Consider the following 12742-nt stretch of genomic DNA (forward strand, 5'->3'; position numbering starts at 1 on the left):
ATCCAGTAGATGGAGAATTGCTCAATTATCTGGTCTTCTTTTATGGCTTAATTTCATAACCGATGAAAGACTTATGGGAGCTGCTGGAAAGTTAACAGATAGGTTCCCACAGCTATCGGAATTTGTAAAAATTTGAGGCTGATGCACTGTTTTAAAATTTATACTGTATTGTATCTTTCTGTAAGGCCAGCTGCAAAAAACCCCACATTTGTTTGTTTGAGAAGTGGATTTTTTTAAAAAAAGATGCCAAACACCACAATATGCCCAAAACAATCCAATTATGGATTGGTTTGGATAAGGCTATGAGTAGAGCAGGCATAGGCAAACTCGGCCCTCCAGATGTTTTGGGACTACAATTCCCATCATTCCTGACCACTGGTCCTGTTAGCTAGGGATCATGGGAGTTGTAGTCCCAAAACATCTGGAGGGCCAAGTTTGCCCATGCCTGGAATAGAGAGAAGTGTTGATCCCATCCACCAGACCCATCAATTCAATCTCTAGGACAGTCAATGTACAATGGACCTACAATGTCTGCAAAAGGGCTAAAATGGGCAAAGTCTAACATGGACACAGAAGAGTTGTAGAGTTGGAAGGGACCCCAATGCTCATCTCATCCAATCCCCTGCAATACAAGAATCTCAGCCTGCTTCCTTCAATTTTATGTGGGAGACACGGATAGGCCACTACATAGGTATCATTGCATCATTTGCTAGGGAAACATACAAAGCTGTCTTAGTCGGACCACTGGTCCATCTTGCCTAGCAGTTCTCCTGAGTGTCGTGTGCAGAACAGATCTTACCCCAGTCCTGCTACCCAATGCTGTAATTTTAATTGGCGCTGTTGGGGATTGAATCTGAAACATCCTGCATGCAAAGCCTGCGCTCTACCGTTCGGCTGTTGCTTCTTCCCAAGACTACAAGCGAAGAAAACTCCATATACTCTTAAATCAATCTGTTTTGTTAGATAGCAGGCAATACTCACCACTCCTGTCCAACACATGAATAACTGATCATGCTGCTGGACTGGGGACTCTCGGTTCAAAGTTTTAGTATTCTGCTGCAATACCGACAAGTGGGATAAGACTCAAAAAGTGCAGCATATTATGGAAACATAAGAGCGGCTCTGCTGGTTCAGACCAGAGGTCTGCCTAGTCCAGCATTCTGTCCTCACAAGTAGCCAAAGGGAAGCCTCAAAGCAGGACAGAAGCACAACGGCATTCCCTGCGCTTGAAGTTCCCAGAAACTCATTTTCAGAAGCAAACCGACTCTGATACTGGATGAAAGGAGGACAGCTGCATGTGTCTTTTAAGCTAGGCCACAAGGGAGTCGAAACGCTGGCTCGCTCTTGCAAAATGGCAGTGGCTCTCACCATCCTAAGAATGGCTTCCCACAAGTAATTCTATTTTATACAAATAAATGAGTTCTATATACACTATCAGGGTGTGGTGTTGTTTTTTGCTGCTGCTGGGGGGAAACATCAAGCCAGCCGTTGAGATCAGAGAATCACTGAATTGTAGAGGTGGAAGGATCATCTAGTCCAGGCATAGGCAAACTCGGCCCTCCAGACGTTTTGAGACTACAGTTCCCATCATCCCTGACCACTGGTCCTGTTAGCTAGGGATCATGGGAGTTGTAGTCCCAAAACATCTGGAGGGCTGAGTTTGCCTATGCCTGATCTTGTCCAACCCCCTGCAATGCAGGAATACACAGCTGCCCTGTAGGGGAATCAATACTCCATCTCCTCACAGTATTGTGAAAGAATGACGTCAATCAACGTTTGATGATCTCCTTCTACTGGTCAACAATAGAAAGCGTCCTTTCATACTGCATCATGGTGTGGTACGCTGGTTTGACATCAACTGATAGGAAGTGCCTATAGGGTGGTGAATACAGCACAATATATTATGGGCTGTCCCATGAATCCACTGGATGATATCTCGGAAGAACGTTGCCTCACGAGTGAGAAGAAAATTCTCAGGGATGATTCACACCCTGGCCGGCACTTTCTTGATCTCCTGCCCTCGGGCAGAAGATATAGAAGCATGATTAGTCACACCAACAGGGTCAAGAACAGCTTCTATCCGTGGGCTGTTAGGCTGCTGAATGAAAAGATAACAACAGGGCAACTGGATTTCGGGTTTGGTGGGTGTGCGTCAGTAAACGAGGGGAATTAAGACTAAGAGAGCTGAGTGAGGGATGCTCGTGTAATCTCACTGTAAACAAGTTGTACAAGTGACAATAAAAGTATTTCAATCAAGCTGCAACCTTGGTGCTATCAGACCATGCTCCAACCAATTGAGCTATACAGCAGAGATTGTCCGGAGAGGCACGATAGCGCTCCCCTATGGAACGGAAGCACGACTCATGCTAATGAGAAGTCATGCTTCCAGTGCTGAGGGTCCAAGCCTGTGGAACAGTCACCCACTAGAAGTCAGACAGGGACTACCCTTGTTGAGTTTCAGACACCTGCTTAAAACCTGCTTTTATTTCAAGAGGCCATCACAAATGCTTCTCTGGTGTTTCAAACAAGAGTTTCAGAAAGCATGGGGGAAATGCAGAGAATACTTCACAAAACAGTGCCCTAAAATACATACCTGGACTTGTTTTGGTTAATGTCTGCAGGAGACTTTGAGGATATTTAAGTTATAATAAAAAAATCTTAATAATTATTCATAAACAGTTTATAAGAAGTAAATAAGGAGGCCAGATACAGGATAAAGGAAGTCTTTTATTTGGTTGTATTGTTGTATGTTATGCTCACTGTATGTTATGTTCATGTTTACTGAGGGTGGATTTCTGTATGAGGGGGTGGGAGGTTTATGTTATGTTGTAAATAAAATTTCCAATAAAAATATTTTAAAAATAAATAAATCCTGATGGTTTCTGTTGACATTTTAACTTTCCGAGGTCTCTCTGTTTTGGAGCTTTCATCTTTGTTTTTAAATTGTGTATATTTTTTATCACTGTAAGCTGCTTTGAGACCTTGACAGTGAAAAGCAAGATATACATTTTTAAAAATAAAATAAGTAAATGAAAAGCAGCAATTGGAAGTTTAAATTGTCTTACAGCCATTTCATATATTATTTCCCCTGCCGCCGTCCCCTGAAACAGATATGTTGAGAGAAGCAGGAGCAGGAGCAAACAATTGTATTTTGGGATGTGTGTACAGGGGACTGGAGAGCCAATTTGCTTCTGGGAGGCCACTATGGCACTCAAGACACTCATTACAGAACTGCAGGCTCAGCCTATATTTAGGAGGCTTACACCAGCATGACAAATTGCATGTTCTGCTGGAGGAGAACAAGTCAGAAAACCCCATCATTATAATTAATTAAATGTATATAAACACCCATCAATAACTATTCACTGAGCGGCTTTTTTTTTAAAAAAGTGACCACTTCAGTTATTAATATTTTGTACATTGTCTTGTTTGTGATGATGCTAAAAATACAAGGTGTTAATAACTGGAAATAATACTAAGCATATATTTTTTTTAAAAGCAAGTAACTTTTCTTGCAAACGGAGAGAGAATATGCACTTTTACAACCCAAATTAAACTGCCCTAGGTCACAACAACCCCAAGTTAGTTTGAGCCACAATTAAGAAATCTGGGTGAATAACAAAGTCTTATTCAACTGATGATGAAAAGACCACAGAGAAAGTGCTAGACAAGCCTCTCTAGGGGGGCTATTCCACAGCTGCAGGGCCACTCCTGAAAAGGCCCTCTCCTAGGTGGCGACCTGGCCCACTTCACTTGGTGCAATGCTAATATCAGGGCATCTGAAAATGATCTTAAGGTTTGGGCATGCCTATGTGGGAGGAGGTGATCATCATATCATATTTATTAGGTAAAGGTAAAGGGACCCCTGACCATTAGGTCCAGACATGGACATCTCTGGGGTTGCAGCGCTCATCTCGCTTTACTGGCCGAGGGAGCCGGCGTACAGCTTCCGGGTCATGTGGCCAGCATGACTAAGCCGCTTCTGGCAAACCAGAGCAGCGCACAGAAACACCGTTTACCTTCCCGCCAGAGCGGTACGTATTTATCTACTTGCACTTTGACGTTCTTTCGAACTGCTAGGTTGGCAGGAGCAGGGACCAAGCAACGGGAGCTCACCCCGTCGCGGGGATTCAAACCGCTGACCTTCTGATCATCAAGTCCTAGGCTCTGTGGTTTAACCCACAGCGCCACCCACGTCCCTTGTCATATTTATTAGGAGCCGTCAAATGACAACTTTCTGAAGGTAAGAGCTGTCTGATAGTGGAATGGACTATGATGGTGGACTCTGGAATGGAGGTGTTTAAAAAGATGTTGGATGGCCACCTGTCAGGGATCCCTCCTCTGTGATTCCTGAATTTCAGGGGACTGGACTGGATGACTCTTGGAGTCATCTCTCCATTCCAACTCCACAGTTCTATTATTCTACGAACATACAGGGCCCACCCGTCAGAGGAGGCATCATAATACTGGGATATCTGGTTAAATAATCTCACCTGGCTTTAGGCAGCTTCTTAATATTCTGGTGAGGATTCAACAGGAGTAACAAGAACTCAAAAAAGAGATGAATGTACTCACTTGTTCTTCTGTTCCTGACCACAAAGAAAAAAGGATGATCCACTATAACTTGGGGGTACAGCACAGCCATCCTGCTTATGGCTATCATTCCTGGGGAGAGACGACAAAGGGGCAACCTTTGAAATATCCCACCAATGTCCTCGTATCCCCCACTCTTCTTCTGTGTCACACCATTAAGAACACATGTAAAGACAGCGCAAAACGGGAAATCTGAAGAAACACACACCACAACTCTTCTGTGCAAGCGCAGGCTGTCAACAAGACACACAGCTAGCAATCTCGTCTTAAAATGAAAAGAGACTTGCAAAGAAATGGATGTGCTGAGTTATGCTCTGGGAATGATTAACAACTGGCAGTGGCACCATTTATTTCTCACTGCTGGGGGAACGGCTTATAACTTACAAAAAGAGGCAGAACTTTGAGAGAGAGAGTTATGGTGGCCATTCCCTTTCAACCTAGGAAATGCATTGTGTTCGACAGTCCCGCCACCCACATGCTAAGCAGTGGCAGAAAGCATTGGGCAAACGTGGAAACCCATTCACTCTTGGCTCTATTGGACTGTGGTCATTTCCTGCAACTTGCTCTGGCCTTCCTTGAAATCTAACATTTGGGCTGAAAAGAAATGCAAGCTCTTGAATAGGTTATTGCAAAACTTTTGTTAACTTACTCTGGTTACAGACATTAAGTGTGCATAGGACTTGTGGGCTTACGGTTGGAAATAATCACACCACTTTGTGTGCAGTGTTTACTTTGCAGTGTTTACCCTCAGCAAGAGACAAGATTCTTCTTTAGGAGTTGGTGCAGATGTAATGCTAAAAGGATCCCTGACAGTTAAGTCTAGTCGCAGACGACTCTGAGGTTGCGGGGCTCATCTCGCTTAACAGGCCAAGGGAGCCGCTGTTTGTCCGCAGACAGTTTTTCCGAGTCATGTGGACAGCATGACTAAGCCACTTCTGGTGAAACCAGAGCAGCACACGGAAACACCGTTTACCTTCCTGTCGGAGTGGTACCTATTTATCTACTTGCACTTTTTGGTGTGCTTTCGAACTGCTAGGTTGGCAGGAGCTGGGACCAAGCAACAAGAGCTCACCCCGTCGCGGGGATTCAAACCGCCGACCTTCTCATCAGCAAGCCCAAGAGGCTCAGTTGTTTAGACCACAGCGCCACCTGCATCCCGTGATGCTAGATCCCTGCTAACCACAGTGAGCAAATGGAGAGTTGTCCTTGTGAAGGCGGAGTCACTCTCCTCAGCTCTTCTTAACGGCGTAAGAAAAATGCTGGGTGCAGTCCAGCATCCTGGTCTTTTAGTGGCCAAATAGATGCCTCTTGGAAGCCCCCACACTGGGCATGAAGGCAATAGACCCTGCTTGCTGCTGTTGCTTTCCCCCATAGGAAGTAGTCTTCAGAGGGATGTTGCTTCTCAACCTGGAGGCTGCATATAGTCATCATGACCCATAACCACCGATAGATTTACCTGTCAAGAATTTGCCTAATCCCCCGTTGAGAGCCACTTAAGTTAGTGGCAACCACCACATATGGCGCCAGCAAATTGCATAAAGAGTTTATGTGCTATGTAATCTGATAGGACCTTTAGACTGAAATGAATCTCCTGCCAATCAGTTTTGTTGGGCGGAGCTAATTCCTACCAACCCAGTTGACTATGCATGGTTAAGCAATCTGTCAACACCAACATTAATAAAGGTCAAGGCTAACAAGGGCTTCCCTTAACCCTTGATTTGAAACCCACGTCTGATTGCACCTCCAGATCCTGGCTTAAGAGCTAATGGTGGCATGCTTTAGCCATGGTTCCAGAGGATGGTTTAAAGGCACATAAGGCCACCGCCTTCCTGAATCAAAGCAAAGTTTGGAAAACGTCAGTGCCTGGATGGGGAGACTGCCTAGGAATGACATGTGCACTACCTTGGGGTCCATGATAGAAGAAGGGTGGTTCTAAAGTAAAAATAAAATAAAATAAAATGATAGCGCCAATTAAGAAGGGTGATTTACAGGGCAGAAAGATAGTCAAAGCTGGGGGAAAATATGGGAGAATCATATGTTGAAAATGTTGCCTATAAGAATAAAATAAAATTACGATAAATTAGTTTGGAGATTGTATCTAACACCAGTCAGATTAAATCAAATAAACAAGGAATATTTGGTGTTATGTTGGAGGGGATGCCAGGAAACTGGGAATTATGTTCACATGTGGTGGGGGTGTAAATATGTACAATTTTTCTGGCAAAGGGTGTTCAAGGAGAACAGAAATCGCTGGGTTAAAGCTGACCAAAAGTCCAGAGGTAGCATTATTATCAATTTACGATGAGGTGGAAGGTTCTCAGGCTATGAAGGACTTGCTCACAAATTATGCACGAATTATGACAGCTAGGAAGTGGAAGGGGCAAGCAGAATATAAAATGCAAGAATGGCATAAAGAGGTGTGGGGATATAGCTATTAATGATAAATTAACACGTGCCATTAAGGTAAGATGGGGAATACGCAGGAGAAATGATTTTGAGGAGATATGGAGGGTGTTTGTAGAATCTGTACTGTTAAAACAGAAAGGGGTCAAACCATCGCAAGAGGTGGGAGGTTGGATAGTTACAATGGAATGGTCTCGGTGGTGGGGCGCACATTTCTATTCTTATTTATTTATGATTATTACTTTTTCAAAAGAAAAAAAGAAAAACAGAGGAAAAAAGGAGGGGGGGGGAAAGGGTGAATTGGCAAAGGGAGGGATTTGCTCCAGGATGGCCAGCATCAGCATGAGAGGTGAGGTGTTGATCCCATTCATTGGAACTGGGATTGGGTGGGCAGGATGACGATGGGGATGTACTAGGTGTTAGTTTCTGTTTCTCACTGAGCAGCTGCTTGGAGTCACAGGACTCTGTTTACATTCCAGAGACCTTCCAGTCTCACAGGAAAGGAGACGGGATGTGACGTAAGTGGTTTCCTGTTTCCTTTGTTCAGTTGCTCTCTGCTTTCAAAGAGAGAGGATGTACTTTTCTTTTGCTGTCTGCGTAGCTTAGAAATAAAGCATAGCCTGTAGCCAAACCTCTCGTCTCTTCCCTGTGCTGGGAACTCTGCTGGATGAGGAATGTGCCTTGGAGCCTCATCAAAGGCTCGAGGTCGTTAATTATTCGTCGGAGGCGATTCCGGAGACTCGGCCCGAAGATGAGGCTTTATCAACTTGGCCGAGTGGAGATTCCGACACTAGGTTGGTGGAGCTGCATGTGGGCACAGGCACAGGTGCCCCCCACCTCCCTCACCAACACTCTGCCCCACACCATAGGGGCAAGTGGCAGCTTCACACCCAGGAGGCTGTCTCATGTACCATCGCTATATAGGGCTTGTTTCCAGTTGGTGAACAGGGAACCATTGTCCCATGTGCACCGAGTCCTATTTGTCCCGGTGGCAACCTCTGCTTTTGTTGCAGAAGCTACGGCCAAGGAAGAACCAGGGTGTCCTGGTGGAGGTAACAGATGGATAGGCACTTTGAGGAGCTGAATAGGAGGCTGAACTGAGGGAGAACAGACAAAAATGGCTGAACATTTGTATTCCTGAGGGAGAGGTCTAACAGCAAGCAGATTTGATTTTTAACAACCGGGACACGAAAGGAACACTGTAGGCCGAACATATTAGTATAGAGGCAGGGTTTGATCTTAATAAACTTTGAAAATCTTTTATGACTGCTCCCTTGAGCTTTGCATTTTCCAGGGTTTCAATTAACTTTTTAACTTTTATTGCGTTGACGTGTGAAAACCCCCCAGCAACAATAAACCTGAGTAAATAAAATGTCCATGCATGCCCAGGCATGAGAGTAATCCTCACTTGGAACAGTTTGGGGAATGTAGTTTTTCAGCCAGAATTATAGCTGTACAGGGGGCTTGCCGCAAAAATTATTTCTTTATCTCCTAATGAAATAATTGGACCTGGGGAGATCAATTCAAACCACAGAAGAAACAGAAATGATTTGCTGGTGGGAAAAGCCAATATTTGCAAGTGACAAGCAAACAGTTCTACCATCTGGTCCTTCCGTAAGCTGGTTCTCCCCCCACCCGCCCTTTATTCATATACAATGCCTTTATCCAAAGCAACTGAATTATTGCACTATTTCCAGCTTACTTGGAAACAAAAAGTTCTGACTCCAATCCAAGATTTTGCTATATAGCAGCAACAGAGCACGGGTTCCAACTTTATGAATAGCTCTCAGACCATTATCTAATGTCTAGTAGAGCTGTGCAGGGGTCCTCTGATGATTTAGGGCCTCTTCTGAGACTTCTCCCTGCTACCTCTTCGCTGCATGTTTAAAACCCTAATTGACCACATAGCTGGGAGCAGGAAGAAGGAGACACACAGCTTGTCAGGAGTGCGTGCAGGAGCTAGGCCCTGTGACCAGTCGGACTTTGCAGGACTGGGGCCTTCCTAAGTTTGTTCTGGAGAGGCAAGGCGCGGCCGCACAGGTGAGGCCGATTGGTAACTCACAGCACCTGGTGGCAAGAGATGGGAAGGGATATAAGGTCAGCATTTCCCTTTGGCTCTTTGCCACAGCAACACGTTTCCTGCCTTGCGGCATTTGGCTTCTTGCTTCCTGATCCTCGGACCCTTGACTTCGTGACTCCTTGTTTCTTGACCCTCGGACCCTTGACTTCGTGACTCCTTGCTTCTCAACCATTGGACCCCTGACTTCTGGATTCTCGTTCCTGCTCCCACCCTGCCATCTTGCCCCCGGTCCCGACATCCTGAGCCGGGACTTTGACCGCCTGTGAACTGGACCATGACACAACTTGCCTGAGCTTCTCCTCCATGCCAAATCTTCACTGCCAGACTGCTCTCCCTTCCAACAGCCCCAGATCACTCTGGGTGGACCCAGTGAGGCTGCCTCAGCCCAATCCAGGGTTGACCTTAAAATCACAGAATTGTTCTGGCTGAGAGAATGGATGCTTCTTGAAAAACACGGATGTGCTGGATTTGGAAGGTTTCAATAATGTATTTGGTTGGCATGCATACCTGTGGTATGATAAGGTCAAAGCACATAAAGCGTTTAAAAACCATATTGTCAGAAAAGCATTGTTTAATGTTTGGATAAGATATAAGGACTTGTTAGAAAATAAAACTCCAAGATGGTTGTCACCAATGGAAGCAAAGGCACAGAAAAAACTCAATATGGAGGCCAAATGGCCGAAGTATTGGGAAATTTTGGAACAAGAGGGAGACAGATTAAAATTGCAGAGTTTTGAAAAACTAAAAAATAGAGTACGAGATTGGCTCCACTATTATCAAATAACGGAAGCATATAATTTGGATAAAAAATTAGGCTTCCAGGTGGAAAAATCAAAATTGGAATCAGAATTGTTAGACCCTAAAGTTAAGAATTTGTCTAGAATGTATAACTTGCTGTTGAAATGGAATACTCAAGATGAAACGGTGAAATCTGCTATGATTAAATGGGCACAAGATGTTGGACATAATATTATGATGGCTGACTGGGAACAGTTATGGAGCGTCTCCACCCCCATCGTTCTGCCCGGACGCTGAGGTACAGCACCGAGGGCCTTCTGGCGGTTCCCTCATTGCGAGAAGCAAAGCTACAGGGAACCAGGCAGAGGGCCTTCTCGGTAGTGGCGCCCGCCCTGTGGAACGCCCTCCCATCAGATGTCAAAGTGATAAATAACTACCTGACATTTAGAAGACATCTTAAGGCAGCCCTGTTCAGGGAAGTTTTTAATCTGTGATATTTTACTGTATTTTGGTTTCTATGGAGGCCGCCCAGAGTGGCTGGGGAAGCCCAGCCAGATGGGCGGGGTACAAATAATAAATTATTATTATTATTATTATTATTATTATTATTATTATTATTATTATTATTATTATGGACCACTGGCATGAAGTTTACGGCATGCAATGCCTTAAAAGAGAATTTAATGAAAATGATTTACAGGTGGTACATAACACCAGTCAAGCTTGCAAAAATTTATCATTTGCCCGATAATAAATGTTGGAAATGTAATGAAACTGAAGGTACATTCTTTCACCTTTGGTGGACATGCCCAAAGATTAAGGCATTCTGGGGGATGATCTATAATGAAATGAAAAACATATTTAAATATACCTTCTTGAAGAAACCAGAGGCATTTCTCCTGGGCATGGTCGGCCAATTGGTGCCAAAGAAGGATAGAACTTTCTTTATGTATGCTACAACAGCAGCAAGAATACTCATTGCAAAGTACTGGAAGACACAAGATCTACCCACCAGGGAAGAATGGCAGATGAAGCTGATTGACTATATGGAACTGGCGGAAATGACTGGCAGAATCCGAGACCAGGGAGAAGAGTTGGTGGAAGAAGATTGGAAAAAATTTAAAGTATATTTACAAAAACATTGTAAAATCAATGAATGTTAGAAGGATGTTGGAATGAAGTTATATGGTTTTAGCAGAAATGTCATAAAGAATTAAGTAAAAGCTGATTGATAGTGGGTCAAAATGAAAAAATTAAAGGTTAGACCGTTAAGATATATTACAGGAAAAAATTGAGAAAGATGGAAAGAATTTGAAGATAGTTAATTGAACTAGAATACAAAAAGGGAGGTGTGAGGAGGTCGATGAAACAAGTAAATGAAAGGTAAAGTTATGAAACATTGGATGTGTTTTAATGTTTTTTTCTTTTTTGCTGCTTTGTTGTTTATGTTTTTTCTTTATTTTAGATGTATTGTAATGTATGTTTGTTAATTCTTTATTGTGTTTCCTTTTTGTTTTTTTGCAATTTTTAAATTCTTAATAATTTTTTTTTAAAAAAATGAAATCATAGAATTGTAGGCATGGAAGGGACCTTGAGGCTCATCTAATCCAATACCCTGCGATGCAGGAATATGCAGCTGTCTCATATGGGGATCAAACCTGTGATCTTGGGGTTATCAGCAGCATGCTCTAGCCAACTGAGCTATGCAAAAGACTTGTGCTGGCATGATTTGCTTTCTGGCTTGCTCCGCTGCAACGCCCTGCTGTCTAGTCCAGCATTCTGCTTCTCACAATGGCCAAGCCCACGAGGTCTCAAGGATTCTCTGGACAAGTTACACCCATGTCATTATTCCATACAACAGATCAGGAAGTAAGGTGGAGGCAGTAGCTTAAAGCCATTCAAGAGAGCTCATGGCTGAGCTATAATCTGAACCCAGTACTTTTAAACTCCCATTTTATGCTCCAAGTCAGCATACCCTGCTGATGCATAGCGGTGGTTCCTGTAACTGAGTCAACAGTTTGAGGAGGTGCTAACCTGAGGCAGCGGCAGCTTCTGAGCCTTCTTCATTCACTTCGAAGATAGACTTGTGAACTGCTTTTGAAAGGTGAAGTTCTTTGTTGTCTGGAAGAGAAAGGAGAAACGAAGGTCAGAGGAAAAGTAGGGATGGGTGGATGTGTGTCATAGTTTCTCATTTTTTCCAGTCTCAGACTTTGTTCACTCCATTTCAGCATCACTTTGCAGTTTTATTTTTGTATGTGTGTGTTTTGTATGTATCAGGGATTGTACATACCACCTCTTCTAGACAGCTGGGCTCACCTCTTTCCAGCTGTGCTGACCCTAAACATCTTCTCTGAAGCACGGCCCATGCGTGTACCATTGATATACACAAATATGCATGCACTTGTGTGGATTTCTCTGAATATGCACATTTTGTACACACTTTTGTTGAATGTATGCCTAATGCAATGTAATGTGTTATTTCTACTGATATACACATTTATGTATGCAGCTTACTTTTTAGGTAACCGTAGGTTCACTGACAATCTGACCTCCTCTTAATTTTTTTATCAGTGTGCTCAAAACACCCACATACCAATGAAACATTAAATATGTGGAAAAAGAAAGAGAAACAGAAATAAAAAACCCAATGATTTATTTTGCAGTTCTTGGGCTTGGTAGAATAATATAAAGTCTTAAGATTAATCCATCTTATTTGCAAAATTAATTACTAAATCATATCTATACTACTTTCTTTTAAAACCTTGAATTTGTTTCAAATGTTGTATCTTCAACCTGTTCTTTTCCCCTGCAAAGCTATTAGCAATTTCCATCTCTCTCTCTCTCTCTCTCTCTCTCTCTCTCTCTCTCTCTCTCTCTCTGTCTGTGTGTGTGTGTCCATACTTCATTTCATAAAATAGCATCAGGGGT

General features: G+C 43.4%; 1 protein-coding gene and 1 long non-coding RNA gene across 2 annotated transcripts in view; both read right to left on the bottom strand.

The window, feature by feature from the left end:
• The window catches only part of LOC308585209, a 493513-nt gene that overhangs the window by 29534 nt on the left and 451237 nt on the right, over positions 1-12742 (bottom strand). The gene's annotated exons all lie outside the window — the stretch shown is intronic.
• The window catches only part of SERPINI1 (serpin family I member 1), a 105303-nt gene that overhangs the window by 1997 nt on the left and 90564 nt on the right, over positions 1-12742 (bottom strand). The window contains exons 7-8 of the mRNA XM_081190660.1: positions 11849-11935; positions 4576-4665 (exon numbers count right to left, since the gene is read on the bottom strand). Coding sequence (XP_081046786.1) covers positions 4576-4665; positions 11849-11935 — 177 coding nt within the window. The remainder of the gene's footprint in view (positions 1-4575; positions 4666-11848; positions 11936-12742) is intronic.

This window comes from Podarcis bocagei, assembly GCF_964188305.1.
Source record: "Podarcis bocagei genome assembly, chromosome: 4".
In the NCBI taxonomy this organism is placed as follows: domain Eukaryota; kingdom Metazoa; phylum Chordata; class Lepidosauria; order Squamata; family Lacertidae; genus Podarcis; species Podarcis bocagei.